This window comes from Macadamia integrifolia, chromosome 7 (assembly GCF_013358625.1).
Source record: "Macadamia integrifolia cultivar HAES 741 chromosome 7, SCU_Mint_v3, whole genome shotgun sequence".
In the NCBI taxonomy this organism is placed as follows: domain Eukaryota; kingdom Viridiplantae; phylum Streptophyta; class Magnoliopsida; order Proteales; family Proteaceae; genus Macadamia; species Macadamia integrifolia.
Window position 1 is genome coordinate 21,164,475 of NC_056563.1, and position 20,014 is coordinate 21,184,488.

At 37.7% G+C, this 20,014-nt stretch overlaps 2 protein-coding genes across 8 annotated transcripts; one reads left to right on the top strand and one right to left on the bottom strand.

Moving 5' to 3' along the window:
• Nucleotides 1-798: 798 nt before the first annotated feature.
• LOC122084597 (J domain-containing protein required for chloroplast accumulation response 1-like) lies at nt 799-12,612 on the top strand. Of its 7 annotated transcripts, none has more exons than XM_042652976.1 (11): nt 801-1,458; nt 1,817-2,545; nt 3,396-4,258; nt 4,349-4,761; nt 4,893-5,004; nt 6,119-6,198; nt 6,337-6,402; nt 6,495-6,572; nt 10,714-10,752; nt 11,586-11,762; nt 12,170-12,612. In XM_042652976.1, exons 2-11 carry the CDS (start codon nt 2,049-2,051, stop codon nt 12,206-12,208), a joined length of 2,364 nt encoding a protein of 787 aa, XP_042508910.1. In that variant the 5' UTR covers nt 801-1,458; nt 1,817-2,048; the 3' UTR covers nt 12,209-12,612. The 7 variants fall into 7 exon arrangements, 5 of the variants coding, with proteins under 5 accessions (XP_042508910.1, XP_042508914.1, XP_042508913.1 ...); XM_042652977.1 differs by lacking the exon at nt 801-1,458 and adding an exon at nt 1,486-1,695; XM_042652980.1 differs by lacking the exon at nt 12,170-12,612 and having other exon boundaries at nt 10,714-10,875; nt 11,586-11,723.
• Nucleotides 12,613-13,474: 862 nt separating this feature from the next.
• LOC122085095 (serine/threonine/tyrosine-protein kinase HT1-like) lies at nt 13,475-18,377 on the bottom strand. The gene is made up of 5 exons (XM_042653536.1): nt 18,071-18,377; nt 15,305-15,437; nt 14,857-15,180; nt 14,126-14,281; nt 13,475-14,034 (listed from the first exon to the last, which is right to left on the bottom strand). The coding sequence occupies exons 1-5, from the start codon at nt 18,280-18,282 to the stop codon at nt 13,660-13,662; spliced, it is 1,200 nt and encodes a 399-aa protein (XP_042509470.1). The 5' UTR covers nt 18,283-18,377; the 3' UTR covers nt 13,475-13,659.
• Nucleotides 18,378-20,014: the final 1,637 nt, after the last annotated feature.

A 20,014-nucleotide genomic window follows, 5' to 3' on the forward strand; every position in this document is an offset into this window, starting at 1 on the left:
TTAGTGATTTTGAGGGTTCTTGAAGTTTAAACATGTTTTATAGAACAAGGAAAATAAATAAAACAACTTAGAAAGATAGATTAAGAGCAAATTATATTCATTGGGGGAAGGAAAGTCTGGATTACTCAAGTAAGAGATTAAACGGATGGTTGAAAATCTGAATTCGACCCGCATTTGTATTCATTTAGAGGTATCCATATTCGATCAGGAAATATCCAGACGTGAACACATGCGATCTGAATTCACTCCGTATCCAATCCGTTTATATCCCTCCTACAAAGGATTCTGTTCCGTGTTGTCTATGGGGGTGCAACCTCTGGCCCTCTGCTATAGTCTATGGCACTGTTTGATAACGTTCCTGCTGTTTCTGCGTCTAGAAACAACAGAAACGACTTTTTACGTTTTCATAAATAAAAAAGGATTTTTTGGTGTGATAAACTTGTTTCTTGAAACATTTTTTATAGACATAATGCCACTAAAAAACCCAATAATATTATCGGATGCCAAAAAAGGAAAGAGGGTTTAGTTGCCTCTTTTTAGGTTTAAATAGTTGAGAGATATATTGGGTACACCAACATTTTTTTTTTTCTCTCAAATTCGCTTATTGTTTCGTCAAAGTCGTTTCTAAAATTGTAAATAGGCATAAATTTTGATTTATGTTTTTAGAAATGGGTGAAATAGAACAACTTTATCAAACGTTTTTTAAGTTGTTTCTTCATTTTTCAGAACAAGAAAATACAAGAACGACAGAAACAAAACGTTGTCAACTGGTGTATATCTCTTTACTCCCCGTGTGAAATGACGTGCATGAAGTTATGAACGGAAAATAGAGAAAAACACTGGGGGCGTGGTGGAGGCTGCGCTGCCCTGCGCTGGTCACATTTCTCCAATTTGTATTGTTTCAGTGGTTTATAGGGGATGCGCTGTGCTTCAGTTCAAACTCCAAGACGCCACAATGCTTCATATCCGACAAGCTCAAACCCAAAATCCCCAGGGATTTCTTCTGGGTATCTCAATTGATTCTTGCCACTTGCACGGCTCTCCTCCAGTCCTCCATAAGAATTGGGTCTCTGATGATCTATGGAAAGCTTATACATGCTCAGTAATGCAGATGCGAGGAAAATGTATTTGGCCCGCCTATTGTTCGATAGAATGCCCCAAACAAGATATTAATTCATGAAACTCCCTTATTTCTTGTTTCCCATATGGGTTTCTATCACAAAGCCGTGGATGTGTTCAATGAAGCTAGGATGGCTCGTATGGAACTGGATAAGTTCACATATACCAGTGGTTCGAGTGTAAGTGCTTGAGATAGGATCTCATACTGGGAAAGCTCATCCACAAACGAGGCGCCAACTGCCAAAACTGCCAAAGGTCAAATGAGGACAGACGAGGGGAATTATGGGAAAATGCCCAAATTGTCGTCTCCTCGCGGAGGCGCCAATTTTCCTCCTCAGAGTACGTACTCTCAGTATGGAATCTCTTTCTTATCTACTAAATACTCAGATAAAACCAATTTGTGGCTCAAATTTCGCTAAACCATAATCCGACTTCTCCCGTCTTCTTCTGCAAAATCCACCCCCACCCCAGCTGTTGAATTTCGTCTTAACTATGTCTCCTGTGTTAGTTCTGAGTATCAAATACAGTACATTGCTTTTAAGCGCTTCCTTTGTTTTCGGGAGAGTTAGTTTCTATGTCTGTCCTCTTGTACAGTTCTGTAGAAGAGAAGAAAATTATCTTCCTGTTTGATTTTGATTATTTTTTGTTTTTACCCTGTTTGATTTTGATTATTTTTTGTTTTTACTCATCATTTCAGTCGATGTACTTCAGAGTGTGTTATTCATTCTTACTATTGGGGTATGAACAATCATGAGTGGAGCTGGGTCTGCAAAATGAGATGAGAGATATTTTCAAAATTTCCGATGATATGAATAGTCTGAAGTTAATGATATTTCCAGAGTGTTGAGGTGATCCATTGCAATCCGACTGTCATATTTTTGTTGCTCAGAATACTGAATTTGGTCAGAGTGACTATTTTGTTGATTGAAATGGAGAGATTTTCTTATAGAGATCATATTCTGTCTGGATTGGGGCACAGTAGTCCACGGACATCATTCGGTGACCCTGGTTCTTTATCAAAGAACCCATCCAGAAACTCTGATTTGGATTTCAGTGACGTATTTGGTGGCCCCCCAAGGCATTCTTCAGTCCATGGAATGCGGCACAGCCTTGGTAATACTCAAGATTCCTACGAAAATGGAGTGGAAAGTGAGGAAGAAGAAAAAGTACTTGTCTCTAGGAGTTCGTGGTCTGTTCTGAGAGAGAAGCCAGTTTTTGGTGAGGAAGGTCTTGTCCGGAGGAGATACCCAAGTGCTAATTTCTTGGACGATATTTTTAGAGGTGACCAGTCTTCAAGCTCAACTCCTAGGAAGCCTGATCGGGATCCTTTCTCTTCAACACAAGCTTCTAGGATCCTAAGCCCTGTCTGCCCGGCATCTAAACCTGATCAACATTTTGGCCCCTCATCACTCCCTAGACAGCTCAGGTTTTCGATGTTCCTCTTATTATCTCAAATTTAAACACTTTAGTCGTTCCACATCTATAAGCTGTATATTAATGAATATCCTATGTAATAATCTAGGGCAATTTCATCACAAACCTGAAACTCACAGGCATAACCATTACCATAGTCAAGAATGAATCTGTATCAACCTTCAACACTACCTATTGGAATGCTGGAGTGGTGAAACGAAAAATGCAGCGTATGCAATGTGTGATTCTGAAGCTTTTGTTTTCTTTATACTTCGGCATAACTTCAGATATGCCTATATTTCTCTGTTCTTAGTAATATAATAAGGATCCTTCCTCTCCACTCCACCCCAACCCAATAATACAATTTCTTCTTGTAATGTTGTCCAATGTTTGGGAAATATGTTTGTAATTTTGTATTTGTCAATCTAACTGGTTTTCTTTGGGAATATGTTAAGTTAGGTCCATGTAGCTAGGTGTCTTAGTGTTGCATATCTAATACAAGATTTTTCGTTTTTCCTGTATCTTTTATTTTGGATGGTAGAGGGACATCTTGAATAAATAGTTCTATATCTTTCCATCAGAACTACCAATTTCTTCTCTTCTCTTGCCCACTTAATTCATTTTTCTAACTAAGAGCTGACTACTTGTCTTGGATGACCTTCCCCTTCTTTCTTTATATCACATTGTTATATGCATATCTATTTCCTGATCTACTATATATATATTTTTATTTTATTTTTATATATTCACACAAATACAGTTTTACTCACACACACACACACACACACACACACACACATGAACTTCTCCATTATACTTGATCTATGCTATTTCCTAAAGTTCAACTGCTTGTACAATTTCAGCCTTCCTTCAAAATTGGCAAAAGGGATGGAATTTCCGGTTTCCAGTACTTCTACTAGTCGTAGTTCTTATAGAAGCAAGGATGGTGCTCAAAATTCTGGTTTTCCATCTTCCCCATGTGCTTTCACAGCTAGAGTTTCAAACCAAGTGATCCTGCAGGGACAAGAGGATTTGAAAATTGATGCTCGGCCCTGTTATCGCCAGAGTCCTTTATCACATGAGTTTCCTCTTAGCAGTGGGGAGTCATCCAAAGCCATCAGATGTGGTAATGAGGAAAAAAGGGAACACCGGGAGAAAGGTTCAATTCGTTCAGAAATGCATGAGCAACAATGTCACTTTTCTATATACAAATGGGCAAGCAAAGGAGTATTAGCGATGCCCTTTAGGGGAGGAAATAGTTCAAGCTCAAAAGAGAGGGGTAGTGGTTTGAGTAGGTCAAGATTAAAAGAAAGGGGCAAAATTAAGATTGTAGCAAGTGAATTATCTAATGATATTCCCTCTCTAAATGATAATACATCATCCGTGGACAGCTCGTTTCACATTAAATGTGAAAATCAAGGCAGTACTCTGGTTCTTAATTCAGTTGCTGCAGATAGAATGGATTCATTTGGGTTTAATGAGAAATCTGGATCTCCCAAACCTGATATAGAACCGCCTCAAAGGCTTGGGAATATTACCACAGTGGTCCCTCATAGCCTCACTATTCAGAAAGAAGTAGAAGCTTTTTCAGGTGTCTCTAGTTCTTCACCTGGCAAAGGTTTACGTGGAGGCATAAAGAAAGAGGCTAATGTTTCCAAGAAAGAAAAAGGCAAAGCTGAATTAAAATCTTTACGTTCATTGTTGTATGAAAATTCTGATGGACAAGGTAATCCCTCTCACAACCAAGTCAAATTTGGTGGATCAATAGGGATATTTTGAAGTGAATTAAGCATTGCATCCATTTTATTCTATGTAGGGAAGGATGGGATGGTAAGACGGGCTGAAGGGAAAGAAGACAAAAGTGGCAGAGTTGAAACCATTGGTAAATCATCTGGAAATATTGCTGGTGGTATGAGGTTGGAGATACAAGATAAAAGAAAAATCTCGGATCTTGCATCTAACAGTGGCTTGCAAGGTTCAGGGGAGAATGCAAGAGACAATTTTGTAGGGAATAAATTAAAGGGAAAGATAAAAGAATTTGTCAAAATTTTCAATCAAGAAGCTCCTCCAAACAACGTAACTAATGTTGGCACTCAAGATTATAGATGGAAAAAGAAGGGCACAAGTGGAGCAGATGATGCAGCACGTGTTTCTGCAACCAAGGCAGATGGGAAAAAGAATGTGAACAATTTGAACATGGACAAAACAATGACAAATGGGCAGACAGTGGTAGGCAACACAGAATTTTGTTGATCAGCTAAAAACCTAATTTATATTTGTGTACCGACATTTTCTGAATTTACACACTTCTTCTCACTTTTAGAAGGATTTGGATACTTCTGATATGTATGTTTTTTCAGGTAGATCAAACTCTGGAACAACCAGAGAAGTCACATTTTATCTTGAACAACCGCACCCATAAAGCTTACAATACTTCCTCTGGATTGACCGGTATCTCAGTGTCATCCTATGGTTAGTTCTTTTCATTTTCTGTTATGTTAGAAGTATAGTACTGTTGAATGGTCTGGAGGAATGAAAATTGAAAAGTATCAATGCCCCTTTGTATGATGTCCCATTTCTTATGGGATTTTAAATAAATGAATATTGTATTCTCAAATTTTTTCACTTTTTAAACTAGCTGTCACTAACAATGAACCTAGTAAGATGATCAAATATGTAACTGCGGAAGTAAGGGATTTTGACTGGATTGTGTGAGGGTTTATTAGAATTTGGAACATTTTGAAGATTTATGGGAAGCAGATATCACCAAAAAAAGTATGAGAAGCAGAGACCCAAGTTAGTCCTCGGGTTTAATTATTTAGAGGTCGGGAGAGCTATGCATTTAGGTTCACTCCATTGACCAATGAGGATCAGAGCTTTGATTTCCTTCAAGTTTGTTGGCAAGTTGACCTTCAAGGCAAGAAGCATGTAGACTGAGTAATGGGTGTTTTTGACTGGGGGAATGTAATGTAGAAAAACAGAGTGGCTGTGCATGAATAATAACTCTGCTTTCTTTCTGAACTTAATTTTTACGTAGTGTTTGGTCGTGTAAATCTGTTGGTGCATGTACTATTCTGGACATAATTCCATAGAATGAGATTCTGTGGAATTGTAATTCTGAAGGATTAACTGTTTGGTTACCCTGAGTTTGTCAGTTGGATTCATCTAGAATCTGCTTGAAAAACTGTTTGGTTATCCTGAATCTGTCAGTTGGATTCATCTAGAATCTGCTTTAAAAACTGTTTGGTTGCCTTGAGCCTGTCAATAGGATTCATCTCTCTCCTCAAGTACAAATTTTATTTAGATTTTTGTGTTCTTTTCTATTTATTTCTTAACAATCAAATTAAAATCCTAAGTATTAATAAAAAAAAAAAAATCTATCTACTTGTAGTCTATCTCAATGGGTCAATTTACTAAGTTATTTGCTTTGTCCATGTGTGAACAACCATGAAACTTGTTTTTACAGTGCAAATCCAGTACAATTTAGTTTGATTAGCATTGATGGCTCAATCTACCTGTAGGGATTCTCCATGCATCAAATTATCTAATTCCTCTATTTTTCCCCCTCACCTCCTTTTTTGGTTAGAAACTATTCCGGCAAGTTTTAAGGCACCACTTGTGAATGTAGAGGAATATCATCATGAAGATCTTCTAGGCAGCTACCTGGTATATCTTATATTCAAGATTGATCATATTGGTTTTGTTGATGGCTGGTATATCTACATGGATTCTGTGTATTACACACTAAAAGCAACCCACGTATGCATTTTCTGAAGAAGCTTCTGCTCTTGGGTTTATGAACAGGTGAAAGAATCATCTGCTAACCAGAACAGACAACAACAAACTGCTGAATATTGTGAAGAAATCCAGGTAATGCTGGAAACATTAAATCTTCTCCCTGATAGCAGCTTTGCTTTTGTTCCTTTATGACTTAGGATATCATATTGCTTGATTTGCTGTAGATTTCAGAAGCCAGAATACGGCAGTGGTCAAATGGAAAGGAAACAAATATCCGTGCACTGCTTTCAACTTTGCAATATGTAAGTGTATTTTTCTTTAATACCAAAAGGTTGTTAACCTTTGTTGTCAAATTTCAGCCCTTGTTTAGGAACTCCCAAAATTGAGTTGGCAACTATTATTTATCCAAGTCTTTACTCTTATTCTCAACCTATTGGTGGTTATAATCAGTGACTTTTTCTAATTTCAGAAATTTGGGCAACATAGTAACTTTAGAGTAGAACTAATGACAAGAGACTTCTATGATATGGCTGTGTTTTGTCCAACTTTCACTACTTACCTCCCTATAGTTAGATAGCAATTTCAATTCTTAATGGGAATAATATTGATAAAAACAAATGAGTATTAAAACATAATTTTTCAATACGTGTTGGGGATGGGGGGATGCCAAATCAAAATTTGGCCATAGGAATGGTTCATTGCATGCATTAGGGTGTTCAAAATGAATCAAACTGGGTTTTAGGATTACCTCCTTAGTGTCGCAAGCGGAACATCTCCTAAGGACTTCAACACTTGTGTAGGTGTCTCCACTCAGCAGTTGGATCCTTCTTCAGTAATCAAAGCTAGGCCTCAAAACCCTAGTTGTAGAAGAAGAGAAAAGAGAGAAATTTGAAAACTGAAATTTCTTTCAATCGACTGTTTTTCTCCTTCCATCTTAGCATCAATATATAAAAGGAAATCCTGATCTTGAATGGGACCCACAAGACAAGTGGTGGGATCCTATTGGGTGATCCTGCAAGGGTTTTTATAGTAAATAAGGAAATCCAAATCTTGAATGGGGCCCACAAAACAAGTGGTGGGATCCTATTGGGTGATCCTGTAAGGGTTTTTACAGTCTCTTTTTTATTTCCTAAAAAGTTCTACAACTTAAGTATAAGTAAATATTTACTTATTACACTACCCTAAGTTGGTGTTAATACAAAACCCACAAATTGGCTAAATTGTTTACCTCGTAGAATCTCTGGTTTTTATAATATTGTCTAATAGATCAACAGTCATGAAATGTCATGCCCAAGAAACGGGCCAGATCCTTTGAGCCTCAAAGTTTGGGCAAGACATGTGAGAGGCATTGAGGGCGGCATCTTCTTTAGTCCGACATCGACTAGGGAGGAGGATCCTGAGCTATTGATAAAGGGTGGCCTCCTTACTATAGCATGACACATTTTAAATCTGTGAGGCCCATGGGACAAAACGGACAATATTATGCCAAAGGTCAGGGGATGGGTTGTTACATGAAATACTAATGACGTCTACAACCCTAATCTATGCGAAACATACAATCAGGAATCTTGTCCATGGATTGGACATAAAACATTTATAAAACAATTTTATAAAATGGCCTTTGAACTCGAAAATCCAATCACAAGTCAATGAATTCCCACTCGATATTCTCCTAATATAGGAAGTGGATTCCATATTGAGAATCTCACCCATTCACAGACAAGCATTGTGAATCCATTGCCCGATAATTAGCTAGCATTGGCATTAACCTCTTGTACACCAAAACGCACCTGATCATATTGCAATGGTGAGGACCTTTTAGGTTAGGAGACTAGAGTACCAAAGATGAATCTTATGTCTAAATTACAACAAAAGTCATTCCATGCAAGATTTATAATAATCCACTTTGATATATATAACATAAGAGTACTTAACATTTTTATTTCTGGAATCTCATTCTCTATAAATATATAATGTAACCACCACATGAACTGAATGCCTAGTGGCAAACAGTTTAAAAGCAGCACACATAGATGATGAGAATTAATTCAATTCAAACTATTCAAATTGGGTATGATGGACACACATATACAATATTCTCCCACTTGTACATCAAATCCTATTTTCTACCAATTTAATAAATATGTTATTGGGAATAAATGCATTCTTAAAGATGGAAAATTAGTTGCCTTGTCGTAGCAGAGCCCCTTTCTCTCTCGAAAACCCTAAGCGAAGGAAAGCTTCCAATCAGCTGCCACTTGGCCGAGCTGCTCCCCTGCCTCTTCCTTTCCTTCTCCTTCTCTCATCCTCTCCCTAGCTCCCTCACTCTTCTCCCTCCTCTCCTTCCTTTATCTGCTTCTTCATCCCCTGGTGGAGCTTCATCTCGGTTAGAATTGCATCTTGGCCGCCAACCCTGTAGGTCACCATCCTTGCTAGATTTCTAAAGCTCATTTGGGTTCCCGCTCGGCTAGCAACCTCATCACCTATGATCTCGTTTGCCTGCTTTGGCACCAATTTCCGTCATGCTCCTCTAGCTTCTTCCTCCGCCACTTGGTCTATAGCCATTCGCCGCCAGCCCTGCTTGGCCAGCCACCCGATCTGTCTAGCTCTCTTGACTACAGTCGATTTTCTACCAGTTGCATGTCAAGTAGCTGTTTGGCTGCCAACTATGCTTGGCTAGTAGCCGCTTCGCCGGTGCCCTCTGCAAGGTTGGCACACCTTAGTCATAGGTGTCGCTTCCGCTAGGCCAGCTGCAAGCTTGGCCATGGCCCTCCGCAAGGCTAGTGCCCCTCCAAAGCGGCAATTCTCTTGTCGGCTGAAAAGATGAAAGAAGAGATAGTAATGTATGATCGAATCACAAGTGATCCAATCCCAGGCAGGATTTTTGCTAAATTTAATATAAACCAAATTTAGGGACAAAAAGAATAATAAAACAGAAAAAAAATAAGAGAATAAAGAAAAGAAAGAGAATTCGATGGAGGGTTGAGAAGGGAAAGGAAGGGACCACACAATCAGATATTGCATAAATCCAGCCAAGGAGGGAGAGAAATCGCATAAAGAAGGGGGAGGGGAAGAATCACTCACATCCCTAAGGCTCTTAAACATGAACTCAATTCATCATTCTTCGAATCTGTCCAATTAGAGAACATTAACTCCTCTATATATACAGAGGGCAGACTAGCAATCATAACTTAACTAGGAGTTAGACTCCAAGTAGGACTAGACATTACATAATTAGGAGTTGGACTCCAAATAGGACTAGACTAGAACTCCAACATGGAGTAGATAACTAACTAGTCATTCACTAATAGGGAAACCTAAACTGACTAGAAAACTGAAATAACAAATGAAATAGACTCATAATAGGACTCTAACTAAATTAATGAATTAAATCCCGTTTTCCTACTTTCCACCCATATTTTAGGCCCATTAAAGTGGCCCATTACAAAGAAAACCCATGGGATCAAAGGCCCAACACATACATAACCCAACCCGAGGCTTATTTGCAATAACATAAGCCCATTAAGTGACTTTATCTACATCAGATGGTATGTTAGAGTTCCACAAACCATGACTGGATTTGACTTGGTTGTCCTTGATTGTGATGGACTTCCTTGCTTTGTTTTTAAACCCCTGTGGGCTTTTGTGGTGTAATAGACATGTTTGTGACAAGTTTTTGAGTCTTCAAGCCCATTGGGCCTTGGATGTAGTCCTTTTTGGGCATTGGTTACCCTTATTGGGTTCGTAATCTACCCTTAGGGCTGTATTCTCCCTCCCCTTCTTTTAATGCATTTATTATGCACCCAAAAATAAAAGTAAATATGTTCTCAACATGTATACCAAATACGTTAGGAGCTAAATCCTTAGTTAGAGGGTCTGAAAAATTATATGTAGTGTCGACCTTGGCAATACTACTACACCCATGATGTATGATCTCCATGATGAGATGATACTTTTGTTCCATGTGTTTATACGGCTGATGTGTTCTTGGTTCCTTTGCTTATGCCATAGCTCCATTGTTATCAGAATACAATGGAATGGGTAGCTTGACGAACTCAAGGACCACCTCAAGATCGGTTAAGAATTTTCTCAATCAGACACCTTTGGTCAATTTGCTAGTTGCCAAAAATTTAGCCTCAGTTGAAGGGTCGTTGAATTCTGCTTGACACTTTTCAATATGACTGCTCCAGCTCCTAACATAAACATCATGCCATATGTGGAATTTTTGTCATCCTTTTAAGTCTAGAAGTCAAAATTTGTATCCAATAAGGGGCATATTATCTACCCCATAAACTAGGAAATAATCCCTAGTTCTTCTCAAATACTTGAGGATGCACTTGATAGTAGTCCAATGTTCCCGTCCTGGATTAGAATGAAACCTACTCACCATTTTAACAACTTAACAAATATATGGTCTAATTTATTGTAACCTGTTGGTTGCAGGTTCGAAACTTGGAAACACCCTCTCCTACAAAGCAGGGGGTACGTCTGCATACATTTGCCCCTCCCAGATCCTGCAGTAGTGGGAGCCTCTGCATCGGGACGCTCTATGTTTTTTTTCTCACAAAATGACATCCACGAGACTTCCCATAGGCCACAGCAGAAGTATAAAGCCTTATCTTCCTTGCTGCAATGTCCTCAAAGGCCTACAGGCATTGAGACTTTGATAAATGATGCCATTCCTGAAAGGAACATTTCTTTTCTTAGAATCTTGCATATTGTACTTGTCCAATAGTTGTCAAATATAGTTAGATTGTGAGAGCCCCAACATCCCACTCTTACGATTTCTCATAAGTTATACCTAGGATATAGATGGCTTCTCCTAAACCCTTAATTGAAAATTTTGTGGACAGCCACTTTCACAGAAGAGAGCACACCCTCATCATTTCCAGTCAACAATGTATCTACACAAAGGACTAGGAAATACACTACACTCCCACTGAATGCATGGTTAATCTATGTTTTATTCAAAGCTAAATGTTTTGACTGTTTGATCAAAATTGATGTTCCAACTCTTTGAAGTTTTTTTGAGACCATATATAGATCTTAACAGCTTGCGCACTTTGGTTTCTGCTCCCTGAGAGGTAAATCCTTCTGGTTGCTGCAGATAAATATTTTTTTCTTCAAGATATCCATTCAGGAAGTTAGTTTCCACTTCCACCTATCAGATTTCATATCAAATGTGTAACAATGGATAATAATGGATTTTATCATCGCTACTGATGAGAAGTTCTTAAAATTATCTACCCTTTCCCGATGGATGTAGCCTTTTACAACCAATCTTGATGAGAACATTTCTCTTCTTTAATATGTAGGTTCTTTGGCCTGAGAGTGGATGGAAGCCTGTTCCCCTTGTAGATATAATTGAAGGAAATTCTGTGAAGAAAGCCTATCAAAAAGCATTACTGTGCCTGCACCCAGACAAGCTACAACAGAAAGGTGTTGCACCCCAGCAAAAATACGTTGCAGAAAAGGTCTATGACATTTTGCAGGTAAATGAAAGTTTAAGATTGATTGTCTCATCTCACTCACAATGAAAGATCTCTATTTTCATTCAGCAAAGCCAGTATCTGATATTGTGGCCAGATAAATAAAAGCATGCTTCCTGACAGTTTAAGCATGTTCAAGAAAGGGTTTAACAGATTGAATTTTTGCTATTTAGATGGTTAGCTCAATATTTATTTGAGCTATTGGATGGTGGATCAATTGTTCAACATGTGGATCTCATCCTAATAATCAGTCATAGATGATATTTTTTTCTTTGTGTACTTCAGTTCTTGAATGAGTATACTATTTACCACCCCCTCACCCCCAACCGGAAAAAAAAAAAAAAGAAGAAGAAGAAGAAGAAAAGAATGCCAGTATGTTAGCCTGTAATTGGGTTCATTTTCTCTTGCAGGATGCATGGACTCATTTCAATTCACTGAGTACATTTTGATTGTACCATCCTTTATGAACGTCTGCCTGCGACCAACAATGAGAAAGGCAAGTTATTGGTGTTGTCCCAAAATTTATATATCGTTATAGGGAGAGAGGGATGTTTCGGTAAGCTAGCGTTATGCACCAATTGTAAGATTGGACACAGGAAAGCAATGGGGTCTTTTCCAAAGGGGGAGAAGAGAGGGTGACAGGCTGGGCACAGTGGCGGCGTGCCTGAAGTTTTCCCATATATTGTGATTCATCTTGGATTTGATTTTTCTTTTTTGAGTGGGGGGGGGGGGGGGGGGCGGGGTGGTTTGAAGTTCTTGAAGTGTTTGCTGGAACAACAATATGTATTGAGTTCTTAATTTTATGTAGGGTGTAACTTTGTATTTATAATAATGGTATTAATCGGAATTCTAGACAAGTGTTGGTTGCTTATGGACCATGCCATGGAAGAGCACAGGAAGCAGTACATGGCCTTATAAAAATATGCAAGATTTTTTTTTTTGGGGGGGGGGGGGTGGTGTTGGGGAGGGTGAATAGATGAATATATTAAAAAAAGTGCCAATTCAAGGAGGCCATCCAGTAGGGGAGAGGAGGAAAGAAAACACTCAAGAGAAGGCAAACCCCTACGGAGAGGGGATCGGGCAAACCATAATTTATTGGAATACACCAAGGGAGATGTACATGTAATTTTTATTTATTATTTTATAGTGAAGGTTTTTGGATGCAAAGTAAAATGAAATCTAATAATCAAATATGGAATGATATGTAGTTCGGGATATAGGGTTTCCAATGATACCCAGTCAAAGAGAGCAGGAATAAGAACAATCAAAAAACATGTGCTCCTCAGATTCCGACACATTCCAACAGAGGACACAAAAAATCTAAGGGAGAGATTTTCTTAGAGAACATAGGACCCTGGGTCGGTAAGGCCTGGGAGAGGGGATCTACTGGTCAGATGAAAAACTTGAGAGATGTGCACTTCAGAATGTCACCAGTCGAGTTTATAAAGAAAACTTGGTCTTCAATGGGACTTTCGATGAAATAAATCTCCCTTCATCCAAACTCGGTACAAACACTAGCTAAGCCTAGTGGTGGCAGTTTCAACTTGAAGAGCCTATGCCCAAGAGAGGTGGTTGTGGGATCGAACCCTATTGTATGCAAGTGTATAAATAGATGTGTGTAGAAGTAGGTGACCATAGGCCAGCGGCCCTCAGTAGGACAGAGTAGCCAGGAAAAAAAAAAGGCCAAAAAACCAGGAAAATGAAGACAAGGAAACTAGACCAAATATCATATTAAGTATTAAAGATTTAAAGGAAATAAGTCAGTCTATATTGAGGCCAACTCTCAAGCCACCGTCGCCACCACAACCACAACAGAAAGATTAACATTGAAGCATAAACAACCATCAACCTTATTTAAGAATCTCCACTTTAATTTAAAGTGACTCTGGTGGCATGGGGATCAAATCTTCTTGGAGAAGCAGAGACCAAATAATTTACAGATTTTGGAGTATAAAGAGCTGTTGAACTTGTCAACATTAGCCTTAACCTCTTGAACCTCCTGGACCATGGGATTGGCAATGACAATGGCAGAGCCAGAGCCAGAAGTGCTATCTCCTTCTACTCTCTTGCTGATGATTAAATGGTCTTCTACATCTTCTTCAATTGTGCACAGCCGAGGAGTGTAGGGTGATGGAGTAAGAGTAATGAGAAATTCAGATAAAGCTTTGGTGATATGGATGAATTCAGGGCGGTGGCTAGGGTCAGCTGCCCAACACATCTTCAAGAGTGTGGCAATTCCCTTTGGTACATTCTCCAAACTAGGTCTTATGGCTTTCTGCAAAACCCAATTTTTTTTCAAGCATCAACATCATCATAATTTCATCAATGTCATGGTTTTGTGGGGAGATAAGATTGTAGATGAATACCTGCTTTGCAGCATAGGCTGCTTGGAAGTTACCCATCCCTTCGAATGGTATGCAATTGTTAAGCATTTCCCATAAAATCATGGAGAAACTGTAGACATCAACCTTGTGATCATAGTGTACCTTATCACCTCGTTTAAGTGATCCTTCACCAAACATCTAATCAACAAATATAGTGTTAGAACAAGCACCAACAAATACGAAGAAAAAACACACCTAGATTCACACAAGACACTGAGACTTAATGAGGTTCACACATCAATATGGTGTGCTATGTCTTCAGCAAAGAAGAAGATGATTCACTATGTTGGAAGAAAAGTTGCAATGGATTTCTCTCAACATCCAACTCACGGCAAGAAAAACTCGCCCAGAAACCCTAAAACGGAAAACTCCAAATTTCTCAACTTCTTGCTCAACAAGACTATATAGTACATTATATACTCCTTCAAGTTGGGTCATTCTATTGAGTTGTACCATACCGCGGGGGATAACCCCCACACACCCATATGAGATTAGTGCTGGGCTACTCTGCTACCATCATAGATCTAAGGGGAAAACAAAAACTTGGATTGCCACCAAAATATGTCAAATGGGCCATAAAGAACATAGATTGGGGGATAATGCATTTTTAAAGTGGAAAAGAGATGGTTGTTACCTCAGAGATTAAGACTAATGTCTACAAGTTAAATTTCAACTGGTACATAAAGTAGAAGAAGCAATTCTAAATTAGTTACCTCAGGAGCCATCCAGCGAAGTGTTCCAGACCCAGCAGTCATATTTTCAGTTAGAGACTCTTCCCTTGCGAGTCCAAAGTCACACAATTTCAATTTTTCAAAGTTTTCACTTAAAAGTAGATTACTTGGCTTCAGGTCTCTGTGAATGATTCCATTACTGTGCAAGCATTCCATAGCTTCAGAAATATCCAAAGCGAAGTTTATAGAACATTTCAAATCTATACCACCATAAGGTTTGATTCTGCGCAAATAATTCTTAAGTGATCCATTTTTCAAATACTCCATTACTATAATAAAAGTTGGATGAGACGAAGCACCAATAAACTGTTCCAACAGAACAAGTCAAGATTAGTTCCTTAATTCATAGAAAGTAATGAAGCATTTCTTGAGATTGCTGTGAAATTAAAGAAAGAGAAATTTCAAAATCTAAAGTGAAAATAAGCCATACCTTCACTACATTTTCATGCTTCACTCGAGATAATATCATAATTTCCCTTAGAATCTTATCCTTGTTATCAAGACTCGCATTTGATACAGCCAATTGTGATATGATCTTTAGAGCCACTGGAACACCTTTGTACCTACAAAATCATGTTTAGGAAGCACTTTATATAAGGTTTATGTCATAATTATAACCCTTGTACAAGTTAAGGGCAAGTGTTTTTTGTCCGGGAGTGTGTCCCTGTGCCAGGACAAAGGGGATGTGTGAAATGACCACCGTGCACATTTGCGTGCTCTCATTGGTTAGGGAACTGGTTCATTGGCAACATTCTCAACCAGAAAACTTTCTCCACTTTCTAAACTCATATTAGGGTTATGTTAGAATGATGGTAATTAATTATATATGTATAGTCATAATAAACAAATAAGCCATTATTTGAAAATTTTCTATCAATTGCAACTAATAATTATTAGGAAGAAAGAATCCTGCCAGCCTAGTATTGCTTATGTCAAGACATAGATAGATGCAAAAGACCACGTTGCCTCCCGCCCTGTGCGCTGAAAATGTTCCTGCACATTGGTGTTGCTTACACCAAACGGTAGAGCTCTTTCTCCCTAATTATTAACAATACCGATTGGAAACATATTACATATGCAAGTTAGAAATTTTTTTTTTGGTAGAAAGCAAGCTAGAGCTATTTGAGGAGATAAAATAATGTGATTGAGCATTACAAAATCATGTTTAGGAAGCACTTTATAAAAGGCATATGTCATAATTATAACCCTTGTACAAGTTAAGGGCAAGTGTTTTTCGTCCGGGATTGTGCCCCTATGCCAGGACAAAGGGGATGTATGAAATGACCACTGCGCCCATTAATTTGTTCTCTCTCATTGGTCATGGCATTGGTTCAATGGCAACACTCTCAACCAAAAAAAAATTTCTCCACAATTTAAACTTATATTAGGGTCATGTTAGAATGATGATAATTTGTTATATATATAGGCATAATAAACAGATATGGCATTATTTGAAATTTCTATCAATTGCAACTAATGGTTATTAGGAAGAAAGAACCCTGCCAGTCTGGTGTTGCCTATGTCAAGACACAAGCATGTGCAAAAAGATAACGTTGCCTCTCGTCCTTTGCACTGAAAATGTTCCCGCACACTGGTGTTGCCTACACCAAACTGGTAGGATTCTTTCTCCCTAATTATTAACAATACCGATCGAAAACATATTACATATGCAAGTTAGAGATTTTGGAGATAAAATAATGTGATTGAGCATTAGTTTCTTCCCTTGTTATACGAAGCTGAGATTTGCAATAAAAATAATAATATATTAATTAGGATTTAAGAGTTATTTTGATTTGAAACTAAATTTATTATTACCTTTAAAGAATTCAACACCAACGCGGAGCCTAAAAAATGGATATTTTATTTTGTAAAAAAACCAAAAATATGGATCAACACCAAAGCACCTCTTTATTATGAGTCATTAGGCTACCAAAAACACTCTCACACATATATATATATTAAGACAAAGTTTTCATTCATCTATAGAAGATGGTTCACCAACCATCCTAGGTTTTAGCATGTTCCTAAAATACCTTACGATGCCTTTTCCAGTCTATCCCACACTCATAGATTCTCATTCACCATGGGTATAGGAAAACTCGATCATATAATATATGGGAAAAAGAACACTGCCTGGTCACATGATGTGAAATTAACATCTTGTTCCAATTAAAAAAAAAATCCATCTATATTGATGCCTTTGCATGCACCTATCATATTGGCCCCCATGCAAGTGCATGGCCAAACGATTGGGCAACGATCTGTTGCCTGTATTAGATATAGAAAATGTCTAGACTTACGTGGTCATTTTAATGTTGATCCAAGATTATATATAATTTCAAAATTTCTTTTTAAATAACCAAATCAGATATTTTTATTTTCGATGGAACTAATACCTTATGGACCATTCTGATCACCTGTTGTTAGATTTCAATGTTTATATCAACAGCTAAGATTACCTGATAATGGAATGAAGGGCTCATAAGAATGCAAGTTCAACAGAAAGGGTTTGCTAGTAGAAATCGCCATCCGGCTCTACCCTCCAATCTCACACCATCCATGGAAGGGTGTTTTGCATACAGGAAAGGTTACCACACTCCATGGATGGTTGGAGATGGAGTTGGAGGGTACAATTGGATGGTCAGATGGAGAGAATCCAGGCTTGTAAAAATCCCCTTCTCTTTTGTTGACTGTACGTTGTTGGCCCATGATGGAAAGAATGTTGTCAACAACAACAAATAAAATTAAGATGTGCAATGCATGTTTTATACAAAAAATTAGAACCCTCAATGTGATACCTCCCATGGCATGATATATCAAATTTATGTAAAAAATAATGTGTCCCAAAAATCTCTTGGGAGTCCGGGATTCGAGAGAGAAATCTATACGCTTCTCGCTTATATTGGCATTTTAATCATGCACCAACTTAATATCTGGAATCGATATGATATATTTAATGAGGAGAGAGAAAAGAATCCATATTTACAATAATGGAGACTGAGAGAAGATCGGAGAGAAGGAAAGGATAATCAAACAGTAACCAAATGGAATGGAACATAGAGAAGAGAAATTGGGTACTTTTAAAACCAGCCCAAATGGTCTAAATTTGTCCTTTTAAAACTAAAATAAAAAATTTTCAAGAATCTTAGAAACAAGCACACAAAGGCAACAGTAATGGAGATACAGAATTACTAACCGCCCTTCGTAGACAGCCGACTGTCCACCTGAGCTGATCAATGTCTTCACAGTGAGAAGATTGATATCGATCTTCAAGGATTCATCAATTTCGATCTGATCTTCAACAATTACATGTTCATCAATCTGTCCCTTCTCATTTTGGTGGTGAGAGTGAGTAAGGAATATGGATTTGATGGGTTGTTTGCCTTCAAAATACATTTCCTTCGCCATTAGTGTAGCTTTGTTGTTGCAGAGAAACTGTAAGAGAGAGAGAGAGAGAGAGATGAAAGAATGGATGACTTCCAGTGCTTTATATAGAAAGGGAGAGGGTTCTCAGCCCAGTACTCAGCCGTTTGGGAGGGAAACTATGAAATAAATGATTGAATATCCAAAGGAAACCCATTTAGAATACCCACCACCTTAGGTGTAACTTTTTATGACCAAAATAACCTCTGATGAATAAAGGGAAAGTTGTGAAATTTTTTTACTACCCATGAATTTGTCTGAATTTTCAAATCTACCATGGGTACTGTGATATGCTGCTTACATGCATGGATTCAGATCCTTTCCAGTCAGCCACACTTTCTCTCTCCTATTTTGTGTTGAGCTAGTCCCTTCTAGCCACTCCTGGCTAGAGAAGATCTGAATAGTTCATTCGTATATGCATGTATAACTTGCATGGCTGCATCCTAATTTAAAACGACAAACAAGAAGGTTTAGCATTTGGATGTGTAAGGAATGACAGAATCGTGCTAGTTTGTAATTTATTAAATGATCCGGAGAAGATTGTGCTATTAAATATAACGGATGATCCTTTAAACAAGAATTATTGTCGGTAAGTTAGTTATGATAATTCTTATAACAACGGTCCATTAAATGAGTATTATTGTCGATAATTTAGTTATCATTATTTTTAAAATGATGATCCTTTAAATGCATATTATTTTCGACAACTTAGTTATAATAATTCTTACAATGATGATCCTTTAAATGCATATTATTTTCGACAACTTAGTTATAATAATTCTTACAATGATGATTCTTTAAACGAGTATTAATATTGATAATTTAGTTATAAGAATTCTTTCACAATCTATTAAGTGATTGATCAATTGTGGGTTTAATTGTCGATAAGTAAACTATAATAAATTTCGTTATCATGTTTGATCAATGGAATGTCTTGACCATATATTAGATGCTAGCTACTTTGTTATCATTTTATTGATAGTAACACACCTTTAATGCTTTCAATTCTACTTTTAATTTGTAAGTGGTCATCAATAGAAGCCTATGTCTGCCTCTCATATAATTTGTGAATAATTTTTGCTTTCAAATTACAATAAGAATGGAAATTGTATGATTTTTCTCACCATTCCCACACCCCCCCCCAAAAAAAAAGTATAAAACAATACATTTTAAAATTGTTTTTTTTTTTTTTTTGCATGGGTCATAATTTTCTAATATCCAATCAAGAAGAAAGGAAGGTCAAGAACCATAGGATTGGAATCAAACTCTAAGTACTATAGCATATATAGGGTGTTAATATTTCTCCAAGCTTTTTTTCTTGGGATGATGGCAAATTTGTAATACAATTATAGTTGAGGGATGAACCATTAATATTTGGAGGTCTCCTTGACGACTAATTTACTAACAATACTAGCCTGACCTAGATCCTCTCCAGCAATGCATCCGACGGCTGAGAGCATTAAGACACACATCCCAATACATGCATGCAGACCCCAAGGAACTCTCAGCCATCGAATGCATGTGGGACAACAGGCAGGGTTGGAGAGCACCTCGCTGTGTCAGTTAGTAAGCATTTACATTTTTCCTTTATAAAAAGGAAACCGTTTTAAAAAAATAAAATTAATAAATTTTACCAAAAATAAACCAAAAGGAAGGAACCAGCGAAAAAACACTCTTTGGCTGTAACGTGGGTTGACGATATATTAAATAAGATAAT